Source organism: Pelodiscus sinensis, chromosome 2 (genome assembly GCF_052426305.1).
Source record: "Pelodiscus sinensis isolate ZL-2025 chromosome 2, ASM5242630v1, whole genome shotgun sequence".
In the NCBI taxonomy this organism is placed as follows: domain Eukaryota; kingdom Metazoa; phylum Chordata; order Testudines; family Trionychidae; genus Pelodiscus; species Pelodiscus sinensis.
Genome location: NC_143053.1, coordinates 223,901,684 through 223,923,330, shown reverse-complemented (window position 1 = coordinate 223,923,330; position 21,647 = coordinate 223,901,684). Strand labels below are relative to the sequence as shown.

General features: G+C 39.9%; 1 protein-coding gene across 2 annotated transcripts in view; it reads right to left on the bottom strand.

The window, feature by feature from the left end:
- Positions 1 to 7,843: 7,843 nt before the first annotated feature.
- The window catches only part of PLXDC2 (plexin domain containing 2), a 409,726-nt gene continuing 395,922 nt past the window's right edge, over positions 7,844 to 21,647 (bottom strand). For both annotated transcript variants that reach the window (XM_075922487.2, XM_075922486.2), the window contains one exon: positions 7,844 to 9,648. In XM_075922487.2, the coding sequence (XP_075778602.1) occupies positions 9,532 to 9,648 (117 nt within the window). In that variant the 3' untranslated portion in view covers positions 7,844 to 9,531. The remainder of the gene's footprint in view (positions 9,649 to 21,647) is intronic.

Genomic DNA, 21,647 nt, shown 5'->3' with positions numbered 1-21,647 from the left:
GAATCTGCAAAGCACTTAGAACCAATTGGGTAGTACCCATGGGTTTTGTGGGTGCTAATCACCTTACAGGATCAGTTTTATGGCTTTTAATTAAGAGGTCTTTTATTAATGAGCAATTATAGCAAGGCTTGCAGTTTTAAGTGACAACACCAAAGGCCAAGAGACTTTAATCATCTGGGAAATGCAATAAATTATCACTGTGAAATACTCTACAATGGAATGTCATTTTTATAATGAAAATGAATAGCTAAAACTAAGGGGAAGTGATAAATGCATGCATTTATTGTACATTATAGATGCAAGAACCTTAATTACTGGAGATAATATGTAGGAAAGAAAACACCCGGCATGGGTGTCAGAACCCATCATGAGGTTTTAGTGGTGGAAGATAGAAAAAACATTCAGCTTGTAAACATTATCATTGATACAAAGTCATTGGGGAACAAAAAAGATGGACCACCTCACCCCCAAGCTGGTTTTATGATAGAATTGTACTTTTATTCTAGAACAAGTATTGTGTGCAATATAAAGGTGTGTTGATTGTGTTGTCGACTTAATGAGCTAGATGTAAATTAGCATAGCTCGACTGAAGTCAGTGAATTACACTGATATACATCAGCTTGAATCTGGCCAAAGGGACTACGCTCATCTGTGGTGAAATAAATTCAGTTTACATTTTTCACGAAGAGTTTTTTAGATCCATATTCCTAGATAAAAGTTTTACATTCTCTCTTCTTTTAATTAATAAACAGATTTTTAAACTGTCACTCTAGAACTTGTATTAAATTAATCCGAAGTGGATTTCTGCTTCACTGGATTCCATTTCACCGAAGTGAAAGACACAGTTTCAGGCTGAACTAAGGCAATTTATTTAGACATCAGTCAGTTCTTAAGCAGCACGAGTCCTCTGTCCATCTCTTTTCTCACTGGTCCATATGCCAGCTGTATTAGCTCGCTTCCAATTTCAACATAAGAGTGAATGGCTTATTTAAACCCATTGTAATACAGACTGCCTGGGGCAGGTGTTCATGAGAATCTTTGCTTTTCTAAACTAAAATTATGGCTAATTATATAGTAATGATGCATCTATGTCAGAAGAATGGCGTATACTGCATACACTTTAAATTTTGTTTATATACTTCAGAGTCACTTAAAGTTGCTTTTAAGAAGATTAAAAATAAAGCTAATTATTTTTAAAAATGCAGAAATATGCAGATTTTTAAAGCATTTTTATATTGTCTTTTCTTTCAAACAGTATTGTAAGAGCTTTGGGGGCACTTATTTTACAAAAGCAATTTATAACTTACATGCCACTGGGCACTTATTAAAGCAGATAGGGAGAAACAAGCTGATTTAAAGAAAAGTTTGCCAAAGTGAGAACTGTGGCTAAAATTAGGACCAACAGATTAGGAAAAGAAAAAGAATGAATCTAAATAATGAATTCCCCTCTTTATTCTTTTTTTAAAGGAAAAAGAGCTGGGGGTATGTCTAAACTACATGGTACCATTGAATATAAATAATCACGGCTTCATTTAAATTTAAATGGCTGCTGCGCTGAGCCGACAAACAGCTGATTAGCTGTTTGTCGGCTCAGCGCGCTCGTCTGGACGCTCCCGCGCCGACATGAACGCCCTTTATCAATCTCCCCGGTAAACCTCATCCTATGAGGCATAACGGGGAGGTCGATAAAGGGCTTTCAGGTTGGCGCGGGAGCGTCCAGACTAGTGCGCTGATCAGCTGTTTGTCAGCTCAGCGCGGCAGCCATTTAAATTTAAATGAAGCCGCGATTATTTAAATCACGGCTTCATTTCCCTTTGCCGATCAGACTAATCTACATGGCTCCATCGATGGAGCCATGTAGTTTAGACACACCCTGTGAAATGGAGCTAGCCAAAGAAATACATTGTCTCATCAGATTTCCTGAAGGTATGTCTACACTACAGCACTATATCAAATTAATTTGAAATCGTTAATTCGAATTAAGCTAATTCAAAATAACGCATCTATACACAAAAACTATTTCGAAACAGCGTTTTGCTATTTCAAAATAGCACATCCACACTGACTGGACACTGAACTGAAGTTAAGGCTGGCTGGAACCAGTGCCGGTAGGGTATCAGGTTAGGACTTAGTGTGTGGGGCTGCTGCCTGAGGCTAATTGAGCTCTGTGCTTAAAAGGACCCTACTCCCACCCTGGACAGACAGTTCTCAGGGTTCCCCACTTGCTTGTCTACCTCAATGAGGGACAGCAAAGCAGTCCTGTCTTGGAGTGCCTTGAGTGCCTGAACTGGGGACACGACAGCACTCGACCACATGTAGCCAGAGCTGTATCTTGTGGGGTCGTTGCCATCAGCACAGCTGCACTTGCTGCAGGCTGCTATCTGGGAGGGTCCATCGGGGGGCTGTCAGGATCCAGGAGGCCCTGAGGGAGAGCGTCCACCCCAAGGAGCCCTCAGTCTCTCCCTGGTCCTCCCCACCTGGGGCTCGTGCCCCAGTCCTCCCTCACATCCTTCCACTTACCCCTCCATAGGCCCCCTTCCTGATGTCAAATAAAAGACACGCATGTTCAAAAATAGAAACTGGGTTTATTGAACAAAACTGGGGGGAATGAACCTGTGGGGAGACTGGGAAAAGGAGGTGGGAGAGGGGAAGAGAGAGGGTGGGAGAGGGGAGGGGAAAACCTGGGAGGAGGGAGCTGGAAGGGGGAAGCAAGGGGAAGAATGGGGAGGGGAAGCTCAGGGCTCAGGGTTGGGGGTCTCGCTGGACCAACTTGACTTTCATGCTAACCTGCTTCTGGGTTTGCATGCGGCCTTTGGTGGCTAGGCTGGCAGCTATCCTGCCATAGATGGTCACGTTCCTCCATCTAATGTGGAGATCATGGATGTTGGAGGCATCCCCCCCAAACCTGAATAAGGACCATGATCTCCAACCTGGACCAGGAAGGCGCCCGCCTTCTCCAGCCCGTCAGGCTCCTGGGACCTGGCAGACTGCTCCTGGGGAGCGGTGGAGGGCTGGCTGCCAGTGGCTTGCTGGCTCATGTTTTGGGGCCACTGGGTCACGGGCCCCGGTGGCCACTGCTGTCTGTGGGCTGGCAGGCTTGGAGCTGGCACAGGCACTGTGGCCAGGGTCTACCCCTTTAATGACTCCGGTGCTGGGGAGAGGAGAATAAGTTTTCCTGGTTGTGCCCAGAGTGGCCACCAGGGCTCCCTGGGAAGGGCTGGAGGCCCCCTATTTTGAATTAAGTGTCTACACAGCACTTAATTGGAAATAGCTATTTCAAATTTGGTGTTACTCCTCACAGAATGAGGTTTACCAAATTTGAATTAAGGGCTCCACTATTTTGAATTTAATTTGAAATAGCGGGTTGCATGTATAGACGCTATTAAAGTTAATTTGAAATAACGGCTGCTATTTTGAATTAAATTTGCAGTGTAGACATCCCCTGACTTGGGACCAGGAGAACTTGTTTTATTTAAAGGCTCCCAAAGGACAACCTTGCCTTTGTTGATAAAGACACGTTTCTTTTCCTGCTTGGTGAAAAAAATATGTTGTTTTGCCCATGTTAAAAAATGCTGTTGATCCCTTCTTTGAGAAACCTTAGTGCCCCTATAATTTTAATCAGGACTTGAAAATTGGCAAGGGTTAGGGTTAGGGAGACGTTGTATCAGCAATGTTCTTTTTGCATCCATGTGAAAATCTGCCCATGTGAAAATCTTTGTTGTTCTAAGTCTTTGAAAAGTATTTCTGTTTGCATCTGTTGGTAGAGCTCTGCTTGAACATTGCAGCTAAATTCTGTGACAATTCTAGGTGCACTGAGCATGCTCCAGCCCAGGGCTCTCACATCCACGGCTAATGTTGGTTTACAGAAAGGCTGATAACCTAGTACTGCTGTCAGTTGCTTTGTTAGGTCAAGTGGCAGATATTGGTGTGGTGGATCTAAAGGTCGCTGTTGATGACCCTTGGGTTAATATGATGTCACATCAGAGAATCTGTGGGTTGTCACATACACACACACGTCCAGACTGTGATGCTATTCCGTGTCTTTTGAACCAGCCTGTAATTTCAAAATAGATTTCGAAATAATGGGCTAGCTATTCTGATGTCCCCAAAACACTCATTCCACAAGGATAAAGGGATGTTTTGGAATAGCAGTTTATTTTGACATTAGATCGAAATAAGATATGCAATTTGCATAGCTCAAATTATATATTTTATTTCAACCTAGAGGTGCAGTGTAGATGCACCCACAGAGAGCTAAAAGGCATTATTAAATTTCAAGCAAAGTCAATCACTCAAGGATTAGGAAATGCCAGGATGGACCTGCCTTTGGCTGAATTAGGGCTGTGTAGTGTAGGAGGCTGTCTCCTTTGTTGCAGAGTATTGGACTGCAATAAGAGAAAGAAGGGATATATGGTTAAAATAGTTGAATGCCAACTTAAAGAACTGCATTTTATCCTCGCCTTTACCACAGCGTTCCTGTGTAATGCGAGCAAGTCTCCTATACCAAACTTGTCATATGTGGTCACTAATTGTGTGATCTTCATTTTCTTGGTGGTCACTTTGTAGGAGTGCTGGACTCTCATGAATGCAATGGAAATCAATGAGACCTGTACTTTGAATGCATAAAGTATTTTTTAATGCTAAGTACTCTGAACAATCATGCCCTAAGTGACTCAAACTGGGCACTCACCATGCCTCAGTTCCTCATCTGCAAAATGGGAATAACACCACCCCTTATCTCAAAGGGGTAATGTGAAAATAAATGAATTCGGCTGTGTCTACATTGGCACCCTTTTCCGGAAAAGGGATACTAATGAGACCAGTCGGAATTGCAAATGCCGCGGGGAATTTAAATATCCCCCGCGGCATTTGCAAGAACATGGCTGCCGCTTTTTTCCGGCTCGGGGCTTTGCCGGAGAAAAGCGCCAGTCTAGACGGGATCTTTCGGAAAATAAAGCCTTTTCTGGAAGATCCCTTATTCCTGAATTTAAGAGGAATAAGGGATCTTCCGGAAAAGGTTTTATTTTCCGAAAGATCCCGTCTAGACTGGCGCTTTTCTCCGGCAAAGCCCCGAGCCGGAAAAAAGCGGCAGCCATGTTCATGCAAATGCCACGGGGGATATTTAAATCCCCCGTGGCATTTGCAATTCCGACTGGTCTCATTAGCATCCCTTTCCGGAAAAGGGTGCCAATGTAGACACAGCCCCTATGTTTGAGAAGTTCTGCACATCATAACTTGATCTATAAATTATGTGTGTTCATTAAATTACTTAAGAATTCCCTGTTATCACTTTGAAGGTTGAAAGGTTCTTGTCCTAAGATCAGGCTCATTATTACTCAAATGCCTTAAAGGATACAAACCTCGAGGTTCCTTGTATTGCAATTGACTATAATAAAGGCAAGATAGCCTATGGGCTATGAGTGAAAAGCCCACGAGGAAATTAATAATTCTGCCTTCAGAGTAGGACTTGACTAGCACACAATAAATAAGACATTGGGTCACAAACTGAACAACTAGGAGAAAAGAAAATAACTCTCATCACTGAAAGAAGCAACTGTCTTATAAAAAAACAAATATTTGCAGCCATAAAATTAAACACTATCATAATACATGTTCATAAGGATGCTAAATTTAGGTTGCATAGGCAACTTCTGAGTTTCTTCTTTTGCAGCCTTAATAGTGTTCTTTTAACAAATATTTTCTGTGTGTAATATATGTATCTAGTTCATTGGCTTACTTTACTGAGAGTCTAAGATGCCATTTGGCAAACTAGTTTGAAATTCTGTCCTGGAATGCATCTTTTTTCTGTAATCTTCAGCAGAATATTTCAAAATTTCATTGGGGGAAATCAGATTGATGAGCACATTTCTACTAAATGAAAAAATATAGGAAAAAGTTAATTTTGTTAAAGTTTTCCAATTACCTAAACATCTATTTGTGTGCAAATACATGTGCATTCAGAAATGGGTTATGACGTAGAGTAATGGCTACAATAAATGGAACTTTAAATAAACAATTAACTAAATTAATAATTCTGAATTACACTAAGACCAAGAACCAGAGAGAATGTTAGTAAAGTCATTGTTCCATTGCAATCAGTCTGGAATTTCTTTTGGATTGGCATAAAAAGGGATACGGATCAATCAAACTTACAGTTTATAAAGCAATAACAATAGCATTCTTTGATTTTTCTTGTATTTCATTATAACTGCTGGAATAAAGAATCAAATTGTATCATTTTTAATTTAAAAAAATGTAGAAAACCATATGGAATCATAAAACAGAAACAGATTACTTAATTACCTTCGCCCACTGGGATAAATAGAACATACTATGGAATATATCAAACCAGACACTGATGAGAGGCTATCAGTTTCTACAAGTGTGCAGTTTTTCCCTTCAGACATTAGTTCTCTTATGACAAGGAATAGCCTATTAGTCAGATTAAATAAATACAGCAACTAACCATGATATAACCAAGTACACAGACTATGGGAAAGACAAAATAACTATATTAATATATTTCTTATATGTTGCCTATTCAGTGACATCTGTCACTAATTTACTAGGGCTGGGTAGAGTAAAAAATAATGCATGAATATTTCAATTAAGAAATGTCAGCAAATGGATGCTTATTTGTGAATTATCACAAACTTTCCATCCAGCTCTGGAATGGGGGTAGGAAAGAAAACAGAAATATTTACTCACTATGAAAAATATCATGAAACCCACAAGTAACAGGATCAGTCAGCTCCATGCATAACATATACAAGCAAAACTGAATCCAGCCTGTTTTACTAAGCCGAGAGTTTGGTGAGTAGTCCATACTTACATGAGTTTATAGACAACCATACAGTGCCATGTGGATACTTTTTAGTCAGATTCACAACATTTATATGTTGGCTGATATGTCATGATGTGCTTTGGAATAACATTTATTTTAACTGCTGAGGGCATCATGCTTCAAAAATCATAAGTGCAAGTTCTGTAAGGCTACGTCTAGACTGGCATGATTTTGCGGAAATACTTTTAACGGAAAACTTTTTCCGTTAAAAGTATTTCTGCAAAAGAACATCTAGATTGGCAAGGATGCTTTTGCGCAAAAAGTGCTTTTGCGCAAAAGCATCCATGGCAATCTAGACGCGCTTTTGCGCAAGAAAGCTCCGATGGCCATTTTAGCCATCAGGCTTTCTTGCGCACAAAATTAAGGTGCCTGTCTACACTGGCCCTTTTGCGCAAGTATTCTTGCACAAGAGGGTTTATCCCTGAGTGGGAGCGTGAAAGTATTTGCGCAAGAAGCACTGATTTTGTACATTACAAAGTCAGTGCTCTTGCGCAAATTCAAGCAGCCAGTGTAGACAGCTGGCAAGTTTTTGCACAAAAGCAGCTGCTTTTGTGCAAAATCTTGCCAGTCTAGATGCACCCTAATGGTTTTATTAGGCCAATGGATTCTAGTTGATGATTGCAAATCTTCCTGGAATAAGATAGAAAAATGGATAAATATCAGACCCAAGAAGTTTGGGGGTTTAAAATTTTGTGCACTTTAATGTGTTTTATTTTTAAAAAATGAGTGTCACCAGATAGGTGTGTGCATACATTTGATTATTGCTATCTGAATTAACATCCAGTACTTTAATCCCTCCCCATCAGAAACAGGGATTGAAAGAGCCACACAAATTTGAAAGGAGTGATTACTGCAAGACTTTCAGCAGACCTTAAGATGTAGTTTTTAGCAATTTCAAATGAATACTGGTTAGGTTTTGAACATTTCAGACCTCACAGTCGATGATTGAAATCAGATAGTAAAATGAGTGTTATACCGAATAAAGAATGATACAGAGCATACAGTATAGTATTATTTACTGAAGAAAATAACAAGTAAAAATCATGTTATTTTTAAAACAGTTAAGTAATCAAATGTAGAACATACACACATTGACAAGAAATGTAAATAACTGATTAATTAAGGTGATACCTATAAAGTGTCTATACTACTTGAGACCTAAAACTGTAACTGTTGAATACTGTACCTTAAAACGATTCAAGGGCCTCTGCATGTACAGTATATAAACGATTTGAAAGTGAAAGACGACAATGAAATGTACATACAATACCTGAATTGAAAATTTTAGTAGCTCAGTGTACATTAATCCCTTTCCCCCTAAAGGAATAACTTTTCTTTTCACTGGGAATTTATCATATTATTTTTCCCTAGTCAAGGAGGAAAAGGGTTGATATTAAAGGAAGCGTGGCTCCAGTAGGCAGAAAAGTTATGACATTGCAACTAAATGAACCACCATCCCTAAGCAACATAAAAATATTCTAATATTAAAGATTATTTTACAACTCAGTGGAAATATGCAGTAATGCAATCCATTTCCTCCATCTGGATGACAAAAATGCAGTCTTAACAGCCACAAGAGCCTGCCTTGTGTTAGCTATAAAAAAAATATATTTATATATATATTTATGCAACTACTATGTGTATTAAACAAAATCACTATGGATCAGCATGGTTCTGCAACACTTTGAAAAGGGATATCTGGGAGGGGTGCACTGGATTTTGCAACATTTCTCAGGAAGGACTCACAATGAGGATGAAATCCAATTTGTTTAAAATCTTAACATTTTTTTCATCACATTATCTGAAAAATTTCCATGTTGATTTCTGCTAGTATCAGCCAAAAGCATCTGTTGCCTTCATTTCAGCCTACTGTATGGAAATGGAAGCGATGTCCCTTAAAATTAATCCGATACTTAATGGTTTAGTGAACATTGAAACTCAAAATTAGTCCAATTTCACCATAAACTCCAATTATACAGCCCAATTTCACCATAGTGAAAACTCCCAGCAATTTTTTCTAACCACTTTGTGCTAACTTTATAATACTTTATTGTGACTTGCTTAAGGGATATTAACTGACAAAGTACAAGAAACATTTTACTACTCCTGGAAAGACTATATGTTCTATGGTAACTCATTCATTCACTTGGTTATGTTAGTTTGGCATTGAACAATCAGAATTGTATTCTACATTCACCTGTAGAACTATAGAAAATTGCTTATATTTTACCTGCATTGAATTGATTTTCTTAGCAACCTTGTCAAAATTGATCACTGCTCTTTGCATGAAAGGGTTACAGATTTGTACCACAGTTTATCTTTGAGACTTCAGAGGAGAATGCTTGAACAAAAGGGTAGCACCCTTGTGAACTAAAGCTTTATTATAGTGTTTGATTCTTATGCAACCCCATATCTAAGTCAACAATATGGCATTTGTGCCACACTTCTGAGACTGTAGATGTGCATTCAGGGTGTTCTGAATGAACTATTGTATGTCACTCGAGTAAGAAAAACTACAGTGCAGTGATAATCTGGTATCCTAGATTGCTTTTTCTTCTTGGACAAGATTTATCCAACCATCTTCTTTCTTTGTGGCTACAGCAGCTTAGGGCTCCTTTTCTTTTAAGAGAAGCAAAGTGAATGTCTTACACCTGTAGACCAGTACTGGTGCTCTTGTCCTAGAAATTTTAGCATTGCTCTGATACAATGAAACCTTCCTTTTCTCCAACTGGTTCCACTTCAGCATATGCAGGATGTCCAGAGCCTCTTCGAAACTTCATTGCAGGCCATCTGCTCGGGCGGCGCTACAACAGAAATACCACAACCCTTCTTAGAATATGTAATGGATAACGCTAACAAAGCAAGTGTTTAAAAATACTTTGTAATTTCAGTTGTCTTGATACTAAAATTTAATTGGCTAACACTCTGGTCATTTAAGGAGCTGGAGATTCCTTCTAAACACACAAGGAAAGCCTGGCATTTCCAAGCAGCCAGTCTAGACTGTATATTTTGCAACACTGCTGTAAACCTGTCACTAGAAAGAGGGAGCTACAAGCAATACCCTAAGCAACCAAGGCTAGAACAAGTTTGCAAGGTTTCAAAGTGTCTATGCCAGTGAGTTTGCAAATGAGTCAACATTCAACAGAGCTGGAAAATGTATTTTCTATCCTTACTATTCTTTTCTCTTCTCATTTGTCGTGTGTGTATTAGTCTTGTTTTGCCTTCTAGAAAATAACACTGGACATTACCAGAAAGAGTAACAACAGCGCTGGCTCATTTCAATTAACTTATTTTATTTTCCCCAAGAGAACAGTTATTACTTACTGTCTGTATATCATCTAAGTCTAAGGGTATGCCTTCACCACCTGCTGTATAGATAGACAGTGTTTGATCCAGCGGGGATCAATTTATGGTGTCTAGTGTAGACACACTATAAATGAACCACTGGATGCTCTCCGATCAATTCCGGTACTCTGCCAGAATGAGAATTGTAGGCAGAGTCATCGAGTGAGTGTCAGCTGTCAACTTACTGCAATGACGATACTGCGGTAAGTAGATCTAAGTATGTTGGCTTCAGCTACGTTATCAACATAGCTAACATTACATTACTTAGATAGATGGCTCACAGTAATGTAGACTAGGGTTAACAGACTGCTAAACAAGGTGTTTTTACTTCAAAGACTTCCTCTAGCCAAAAGAAGGCTGCTCTGAAAATGAAGGCTTTACATAATACTTTGCATTTCAGATGCTTTAACTGTTTATCCTTCTTTTCCTGTACCTTTAGTGAAAGGTTACAAAGGGTATTAAGCAGGCTGGGGTTTCTGTCTCCTGATCCTTATATAAATTTTTTTTGATATTGGGCCATTTCAGGTCCATGTTAACATCTTTGACTCTTTGATCCATATATTCCATTTTGATTCCATCTCAATAGATATTTCTGTTCCATATCAGTCCAGGCAGCCAAATTCTGTCACACTCACCTTGATTCCCAAGAGACTAAATTATCATTTTATATAATTACATTTTACCTGAATGATTTTTCCTGCAGCAGTTTCAAAAAATGTTAGTCATCCCAATGTTTTTTATTGTTAGGGAATGATTGAGCTCCCACTGAATTTTTTCCCATTGACTTCATCGAGAACTCTTATCAGCTCTTTAAGGAACAGCCAAATACAAAGAGAGAAGAAAAATGGATATATTTCAGTGGCAGGTGAAATGATTCCTGTGTATCTATAATGCCTTCTGGGCTGAAAAATGCAGCTAACTCCTAAATTTTCAAATGTAACTAGCTATTACAGGGCCCGATTTCCCCAAGCTAATATGTATTAAAAGATGCCAATTTTCAGAACATTGCTCAGTTCTTTCTGAAAAGCAGCCACTTCAAGATGTCTCAAATTCAGCATCCAAAGTAATTAGTCACTTCGGAAATTTTGGCCTATCTACATATCATAGAACACTAGAACTGGAAGGGACCTCGAGAGGTCATTGAGTCTAGTCCCCTGCCCTCATGGCAGGACCAGTACCACCTAGACCATGCCTGACAGATGTCTATCTGACCTGCTCTTCAATATCTCCAGAGAGGGAGATTCCACAACCTCTCTAGGCAACTTATTCCAATGTTTAACCACCCTGCCAGTTAGGAAGTTTTTCCTAATGTCCAACCTAAACCTCCCTTGATCCAGTTTAAGCCCATTGCTTCTTGTCCTATCCTCAGAGGCAAAGGAGAACAATTTTTCTCCCTCTTCCTTGTGACACCCTTTTAGATACCTGAAAACTGTTATCGTGTCCTTTCTCAGTCTTCTCCTTTCCAAACTAAACAAGCCCAATTCTTTCAGCCTTCCTTCAGAGGTCATGTTTTCTAGACCTTTAATAATTTTTGTTGCTCTTCTCTGGACTTTCTCCATTTCTCGGAACTGGGCAAAATATTCCAACTGAGGCCTAATCAGTGCGGAGTAGAGCAGAAGAATGACTTCTCGTGTTTTGCTCACAACACACCTGTTGGTGCATCCCAGAATCATGTTTGCTTTTTTTGCAACAGCATCACACTGCTGACTCATATTTAGTCTGTGATCCACTATCACCCCTAGATTCCTTTCTGCAGTATTCCTTCTTAGACAGTCGCTTCCCATTTTGTATGTGTGAGACTGATTGTTCCTTCCTGAGTGGAGCACTTTGCATTTATCCTTATTAAACTTCATCCTGTTTATCTTTGACCATTTCTCTAGTTTGCCCAGATCATTTTGAATTATGATTCTATCCTCCAAAGCAGCTGCAACCCCTCCCAGCTTCCTATAATCTGCAAACTTAGTAAGTGTACTCACAATGCCAATATCTAAATTGTTGATGAAGATAGTGAACAGAACCAGTTCCCAAAACAGACCCCTGCTGAACCCCATGGCTACGTCTACACTGGCCCCTTCTTTGGAATAGCCATGCTAATTTAGAACTTTGGAATAGGGAAATGCGCGGGGGATTTAAATATCCCCCGCGGGATTTAAAAAAACATGGCCGCCGCTTTTTTTCTGGCTTGGGGAAAAGCCGGAAAAGAGCGTCCAGACTGGCGCGATCCTCCAGAATAAAGCCCTATTCCAGAGGATCTCTTATTCCTACTTGAAAGTAGGGCTTTATTCCGGAGGATCACGCCAGTCTGGACGCTCTTTTCCGGCTTTTCCCCAAGCCGGAAAAAAAGCGGCAGCCATGTTTATTTAAATCCCGCGGGGGATATTTAAATCCCCGGTGCATTTCCCTATTCCAAAGTTCTAAATTAGCATGGCTATTCCGAAGAAGGGGCCAGTGTAGACACAGCCCACTTGTTACGACTTTCCAGTAGGATTGTGAACCGTTAATAACTACTCTCTGAGAATAGTTATGTACACACCTTATAGTAGCTCCATCTAAGTTGTATTTGCCTCATTTATTGATAAGAATATCATGCAAGACTATATGAAATACCTTACTAAAGTTTAGGTATACCATGTCCACCACTTCTCCCTTATCCACAAGACTCATTATCCTATCAAAGAAAGCTATCAGATTGGTTTGACATGATTTGTTCTTTTACAAATCCATGCTGGTTGTTACCTATCACCTTAACATCTTCCAAGTGTTTGCAGATGAATTCCTTAATCATGTGCTCCATTATCTTTCCTGGAACAGAAGTTAAACGGACAGGCCTGTAGCTTCCTGGGTTGTTCTTATTTCCCTTTTTATAGATGGGCACTATATTTGCCCTTTTCCAGTCTTCTGGAATCTCTCCTGTCTCCCATGATTTTCCAAAGATGATAGCTAGATGCTCAGATTCCTCCTCTGTCAGCTCCTTGATTATTCTAGGATGCATTTCATCAGGCCCTGGTGACTTGCAGATATCTAATTTTTCTAAGTGATTTTTAACTTGGTCTTTTTTTATTTAATCTTCTAAACCTACCCTCTTCCCACTAGCATTCACTGTTTTAGGAATTCCTTCATCATCAGACTTCTCAGTGAAGACCAAAACAAGGAAATCATAAAGCATCTCTGCCATTTCCAAGTTTCCTGTTACTGTTTTGCCCTCCTCACTGAGCCTACCCTGTCCTTGGTCTTCCTCTTGCTTGTAATATATTTATAGAATGTCTTCTTATTTTTCTCAATGTCTGCAGCTAGTTCAGAACATTTTGTGCCTTTGTCTTTCTAATCTTGCCCCTGCATACTTGTATTGTTTGCTTATATTCATCCTTTGTAATTTGTCCTCGTTTCTACTTTTTATATGACTCCTTTTTGATTTTTTGATAATGCAAGATCTCCTGGTTAAGCCAAAGCGGTCTTTTGCCATTCTTTCTATCTTTCGTATGCAAATATATTATTATCCATTGTTTCTTCTTCAAAGCTACTGCATAAAATAGCAATCAACTTTTAGCATTCCGTTAGCGCTTGAGGAAATGGAAGAATGAGTGAAGAAAATCAGTCATATTTTATATTTTCATTTTAAGACCAAGACAAAAAGCAATACATCTTATAACTTAAAAGGCTTTTTCTCAGATTCATACTTGAATGTGAGAAACACTCTGTTCTGACCACAAGTTCCTTTTTACTTTCCCTGTCCTGAAATAAATTCCTCTATCTGTCTCTCTTTACTTGTTACTGCACTTCTTGCTGTTTAGTATATTGAGAGAATCTGTGCTAAGAACCACTGAACACCCACTGCTGTTACATTATATTGGGATTAGTGAAGCTAATTTAGAGTAGGATTAGCTAAAGAATTTCTCAGGCACTGCTGAATTCCAATCTCAAAAAGACAGTAACAGTGAGGACATTGGTGGCAGGGCACAAAGAAAGGCTTACATGGGGATCACTTTCATGCAGATATAATACAAAAGCTGCTGCCTTCTCTCTTCCCTCCCTCTCCGCCCCATTCTAGGGTTAGGTGTGCTTTTGAGAGGCGCAATGTACATTTTGTGAGACAGTTAATTTAAAATCTGTGTGTTCTTAGTATAAAACCTAGCAATATTGAGAGTAGGAATGCATCCAGCTGTCTTTTTGAAAGGGCATGTTTTTCCTCATAAGGAAACAAAGCCCATTCCATTTTTTTAAAGACTTTCTACCTATGTTTGATTCAGTGTATTTAATAAATGTAGAAGGACAGTTAGTTTATTGCTAACAGGGGTCAAATTCTGTTCTCATATTCACTAATGTAAATGCAGATTAAGTTGATTAAATCCAATGAAGTCATTGCAGACATACATCAATATATGTAAAAAAACTGACTTTGACTTGATATGCCTCTAATGAAAAGAAAAAATAAAAAACCTATAGAAAATTAGTGAGGAAAAATAGTTAGAAACAGAGTATCATAAAACAATGACTTAGGATAACTACATTTTAATGTATTAACATGCTCTCCAATTTTATTTGAAGATGTAACCAAGTTTAGTTGTTGGTTTCTTTTTTACAACCAGTGCCAAGCTGATTCTATCATTTTTAGTTTTGCTGTCCACAGACAAGACACTTTTATAATTAACCTTTCCTCTTGATGAGAAATGCATTGATTCACCTAACATGGGACAGGGAAAAAATCTCTCTTCTTGCCCCAGAAACAAACAAATGTGAAGGTCATCTTCAAATGTAAGAGTTGAAACTTTGTGAAGATTGTGAAGATTCTTTTCATGTCAGAGGTAAGAGAAATACTTGTTCTGCTACCTCCTCAGGTTTTACATTGCTAATGACATACAGTAGGACTTTTGTTATTGTTGCTGTTATGTGTTGTATGTGGGAAGATCAAGTCTTTGAAAACAGGAAATTGAGAAGCTACTGATTCACTTGACTTTGTTGCTGACCCAGATAAAACTATGGAGATATTACAGTTTTAATTGATAAAACTAAAAGTAATGGAAGTGGCATCATGGGATTTGAAGCTCCTCAGGCTATCACAGCAGCCCAGGAAGAGAGCAATGAACTCTGCATTTGCTCTCTCAGGTAGAACAACAAAGAACAAAATTGGGGCAGAGTGGAGGTGGAGCTATTTAGATTAATTCCTTAGTTCTTGTCCTCTCTCTCTACTACATAGAAAACATGCATCTTTCTTTAGACTTTGCAATCTTTGAGGTTATTTTCTGAACTGCTGTGCTGTAAATAGGGCTAAGAGTTTTACTTGCTCTCACCACGTGTATAGCAACTGAATTCAGTGGGATTTTTCTTACAAGTGAATCTCTAGAAATGGGCCCAAGTTTATCTTCCTAAGCAAATATAAAGACTCAGAGGGGTAGCTGCATTCGTTCGTAAATTTAAAAACAACAGGGAGTCTTGTGGCACCTTAGGGTAGGTCTACATAGCAGCATTATTTTGGAATAACTGATGTTATTTCAAAATAATATAGTGTGCGTCTACAAAGCAAGCCATTATTTTGAAATAATGTCGACCTTGAGAACTTCTTACACCAACTCCTGTAACCCTCATTTCACGAGGAGTAAGGGAAGTGAAAGGAAGAGTGTCCTTCCTTTCTATTTCCTTCTGTGTAGACAGCACAGAAAGCCAAATTAAGGTATTTAGACTTCAGCTACACAATTGATTTAGCTGAAGTTGCATATCTTAACTTGACTTTTGACCTGCAGGTAGACATGCCCTTAAACACTAGCAAAAACATACAGAATCATGAACTTTTCTGGGTAAGACCCACTTCATCAGAGGAGTTTAGTGAGTCTTATCCATGAGAGCTCATGATCCTATGTTTTTGTTAGTTTCTAAGATGCCACAGGACTACTCGTTGTTTCTAAGAAAATATGCTAGAGGAAAATACCATAGCCTGGCAAGCCTACTGTGTGTGCAGAAGAATGACCTACCATATATGGGGAAAGAGGCTGGTGGCCTGTGAAAGACCATAAAAGTAAAAAAGAAATAGTTCCAGAGCAGGTAATTCATGAAATGACATTTCCAAATTCAAATTTGTTGTAATGCACCCATCCACTGTGCCACGGTTGGAGACAATGCAGTCTGCTAGAGTTTCTACTGCCCTTAGCCTGGAATAAACATCTTTATACAGACTCTGGAGCAGTGACAGGATGGGTTTTGCCCATCTCCTTTTTGATAGCACAGGTGAAGTGTTTCCCATCCCAAGCACTACAGAGTGGAATTTTGGGGCTTTTCCCCTTCGTTATTACTGTAGTGCAAGGTGTTTGGTCTCATCCTAGTGGACAGCATATTCCCCTCACCACCTTTTTCATTTGAGTGAATCCTGGGCCTCAGGGCATCTCTCCTATTCCTGGCTTGGCATCAGAATGGAGTTATCAGCCACAAAGAAATATGACATACAAACAAGCCTGCCCCTATAGCGTTCCTTCTTAGCTGATGGAGTTCCAGCCAGTGAAAGACACACTCCACATGGCTGATTTGTTCAGCAGATTCAGGAGACCTGGGAAGCTGCATTCTGAGAGACAGAACTGGTAATGAGCTGAATGCCCCAATTAGTGTGGCAGCTGAGGACATTCAGTCCACAGTGAATTCAGAGGCTTTTATGAACTCATTTGCAGTTCAGCTTTAAATCAGATAATTTTCAGTTGCAGAGTAATGTGTTTAAAAGACGCCCAAACATGTCCCAAGCTGAATGCTCTAGTACACTCTCATATAAATTAGTGCTGTCTAAAAATACAATCTGATTGGCTGTGTTTCATGAGGAGGGTTCTAGTAAACTACGCTACCTCTGGGGAGGAAAAGGGAAACAAGCCTTTGATTTCAGCCTTGAGAGTCAAGTCTCTGAACCAACCAGACACCATTTAAAGAGGTGTGATGGATTTTTCAATTGCCAGCAAGACTTCCCATCTAGTTATCCGCAGGACCATTGATGGTATAACTATAAAATAATAAAGTACATAGCTTTGAGCAGCACAGACAACTGCTGTTCAGTTGAGAAGCTCTGCAGAAATGTATAAGTGACTATGATTCTTCACAGCCAAGAATTCAATCAGGATTTCTAATCAATTTTATCTTGAAAATAAAGGAAAAAAACAGTTCTGGGTTTGAGTAAAGGTACTGCTACAACATAAATGGAAGATGTTTTAGATGGTTTTAAATACATATAAAACAGGAAGAAGGAAATACACTAAATGTGAGCCAGAGGGAGGGAAAAGTCTGTTGTGCAGATGCCACAGGACTATAAAGATTTAGGGGATAAGTGATGTGGGAGAAGATCGATTACAGAAGGACTGAACAGAAGTGCTCACTGGCGTATAATCATTTTCAGATAGAGTGCAAGCACTATAATACGGGAGTAGTGGCATTTAATGACTGCTTTTCCTGGCCTCCTGAAGGAACTGAGAAACATACTGTTATCCCTTATAAAGATCCATATAATCTCTATGAAAGCTCAGTCAATGGTATGGTACGTTTCACCTGTGACAGGAATTCATTTATAATAATTATAAAGATGCACACTGAGCACTGTGTTTCACTGTTTGCTGCAATTCTTAATTCTTTTTTACATTTCCTTTCATGCCTCTGCAAAATAAGTTTGTATTATCTATGGATGAGAGTAGTTGGATGACATGCACCATCCTCTACAACCGTATACCGAGGACTACAAAATGAATACAGTCCTACACAGTAGCAAAGGAAATCTCCATTACAATCACGTCTCTCCTGTGTAGCCATGTAGCTAAGACGTAGTATTCCCGTGTTTGTATAGGGTTTACTTATGTAAGCAATAGATGTTGCAGAACTCTGATTTGTAATTACAAATGGTTCTGTAATTTGTAGTGATAGTGTTTCGGTATGCGTGAAGAAGTGTGTGTTAATTAGATAAGTTTGAAAGTTGTTTTTAGGCTCAGATGTACCAAAGAGAGGGAGCTGGGATCTCAGCGGCACTGGAGCTGGGATCTCAGCAGCACCCCTTTATGGTGAGGGAAGATTGATGACCCTAAAAATTTCAAAGCCAGCACCTCCAATGTGTGAAGATAACAAATCCCTTCAAAACCAAGGTGGGGAAAAACCCAGAAAAGTTGTCAGCAAGCTGATGTTCAACAATGAAAACAATCTACAGATAAACATATGTTGCGAAGTGATTGATTACAACATGATGCAGCAAAATCCATAGACTTGCATGAGAAGATATTTCTATAAAAGATGGGGTGTCTTGCCATAAAGCTTTGGACTCGCCCTGCCAGTCTTGTAGTTTTGGAATCATGACCAGCAGAACCCGGCTCCCCTTCTTGGGTCCAAATTAACTCACCATTAAGTTGGTCCGAGCCTCCGACTGGTAACTATACCATTGTTGGTGGGACAGTGTACGTATGTGCGAATGAATACATATGCTTTTTACTTTGTATTTTCAAAAATACAATGTATTGCCTTTTCCCTTAAAAAAATCCCATGTGCATAACAAGAAGCCTATAAAGCACTAGCAAAGCTTGGTTTTTGCTTTAATAATACCCCACTAGCATCAAATCCCAGTGTCTATTGTGCAGTTTCGTCCCTAATCAGTTACCAACTTCATCATGTGGTCTCCCCGGGTATGTCTACACTACCACCCTAGTTCGAACTAGGGTGGTAATGTAGGCAACCAGCGTTTCAAATGAAGCCCGGGATTTGAATTTCCCGGGCTTCATTTGCATGTTGCCGGGCGCCGCCATTTTTAAATGTCCGCTAGTTCGGACTCTGTGCCCGCGGCTACACGCTGCATGAACTAGGTAGTTCAGATTAGGCTTCCTATTCCGAACTACCGTTACTCCTCGTGGAACTACCGTTACTCCTCCTTAGGAAGCCCGGGAAATTCAAATCCCGGGCTTCATTTGCAACTCCGCTTGCCTACATTAACCACCCTAGTTCGAACTAGGGTGGTAGTGTAGACATACCCCCCTTGAGGCATGGGGATCTGAGACTGTTCCCATACCTATCGACATGTTTTATAATGGACTTCAGCATTACTCTGATATACATCAGTGTCAGAGCCTGATCCTTCAAAGGCCTGAAGATCTTCTCAGAGGGACACAGCACGCTCACCTCCCATTCAAATCTATGTGAGTTGAAGGTGGTGAGCACCTCTCAGGAGCAGGTTTTTAATGCAAAGATCTATGTTTCACATATGCTTTTTTTTTAATTAAAGAGGCCGTCTCCACTGTTTCTGACAAATGTTATAACTCAAACAATTCACCGAAGTCCAATGACACATATTCTTATCCACCTCAGTGGCTAAGACCTCTAAAGATGTCTAACATCGAGTAAAAATGTATTAGACATGTACACGGGCTTCTTGACTGTACTTCACTCTTTGTCAATTGCAGGTGTTAATGTCTCAAAAACAGAGATATTTAAATATAGATTCCATACAGCTCTCAGGATTGTGCGCCAAAGCTTCAACATGATAAACTTAAAAAACAACAAATGGTCTGGTAGCACTTTATAGACTAACAAAACATGTAGATGGGTTCATGAGCTTATTTTGGGTCTGCATATCATAAACCCAAAACACCGGTTATCTGAAGAAGTGGGTTGTGCCCACGAAAGCTCATGATACCATCTACATGTTTTGTTAATCTTTAAAGTGCTACCAGATCATTTGTTGTTTTTTAAGTTTATCCTGTGAAGACTAACTCGGCTACCCCCTGAAAATTTTAACATGATAGTTCAGACTGAATCTCTCTGGTCCAGCACCCTTGGAAACTGACTCCTTCTGAACCAGGAAATTTGCTGGATACAGGGAGGTAAAATGTCTGCACCTCTCTCTGCTGTGGCCCAAGATCCTGGCCTCTGGTCATAGGGCTCTGCTGCTTTCTGGCCATGGACCACTGCTCCCAGTGCCTGGCTGGGGGGCTCCACAGCTGGCCTCTTCCTCCATGTGCACTCCATTCCTGCTCTTCTCCATCCCTCCCTGAGTTTGGATGCCACAATCAGCTGATTGTGGTGCTCCAGAAGCACTGGGAGTGTGGGGGAAGAGCTGGTAAGCCTGAGATCACTTGCACAGAAGAGAGAGGGCATAGAGAGGAGAGCTTGGTGCTAGTTTTTCCCTGTGAGTGCTCCAGCCCCAGAGCATCCATGGGATCACCAACAATGCTGGACCAGGGATGTTGTTTGATGAGGGAATCCTGGATTAGAGAGCTTCAACCTACCTAATGAACCAAGAAAGGAGGAAGAAACTATATTAATCTATTACATTTTGTTCTTACTATACAGCTTATCCAATCAATATTAGTACACATGCCATGTCTCCAATATACCTTATTTCTAAGCAACTAGGTAACATGACTTAGATTGACCCAAGCTGTAAAATTCATAAGGATGATATGGAGATACTGATGAAAATATCTCATCTCTTCCTTCAGCTCAATGCATATCACTTCCCAAAATAGACCTCTCTGATTTAAAACTCTTTTCCTTGTAAAAAAAATTATAGTTTCTGCAACTTTAAGGACCAGCAGGTAGGATCATCTAAGCAGTCAGCTGCTGAATGATGAGAAATGGGACACCTTCTTCCTTACCCCTTTGACTTTTATTTTCAGTGATAATTATTTATTTTACAGCTTTTCCATCTTATATGATCTGGGTCACCCCTGCTGTGTTGCTGGTTCCAGCTGAGCTGAGTAAGCTCTTGAAGAAATACCTTTACTATCAGTGCAGTGCAATAACAATGAGATCAGTAGCAGTATTCAAAAGGCCAGGATAATGCAGAACTTTCAAAGAACAAGAAAAATTATAGTTGTTCTTTTTTCTTTTAATCATTAGTTTCAGGATATGGAACTCATCTGGTAGTACGGAGAGAATCAGATCAGTGACAGTGCTCATGCTGCAGGGGTGCCTGGCCATTTTCTGACTTAAAGCAAAAGAAATTATGGGGTAAATCCTCAGCTGATGTAAATCAACCTAGTTCCATCAACTTAAATGTAGACCAGCTGAGAATCTGGCCTTACCTTTCTCTTGCTCCTATTTTACTCTGTATTAATTTAAAGAGATATGCAGCATCTGTGAAATCTCTGCATTAAGTTAGAACCAGTGTGTAAGAAAATCTCTTACCTCCCTGATTCTCAAGATGCCTTGCACCAGCCCTGCTGTAAGATAAAACAGTCTGTGCCCAAACCTAATTCATGACAGTTGGCTATGGTTCCTGCAGCGCGACACTCCAGCTGAGAATTGTATAGGAGAATAGCATTTTGCTGTGGCCATGCTTTCCTTACAATCACTTGCCACCATGCTCCTTATGCCAAGGTGGACAGGGAAGGCACAGAAGCTGACTCATTTGGCTTTACAGCAGTCAAGAATTCCTTTGGAGGAATTCTTTCCTGGGCTCATTGGATTATACACAGCCCTCCCCCTCTTGCCTCTGTATCAGAGGCCCCGGGGGCAGAAG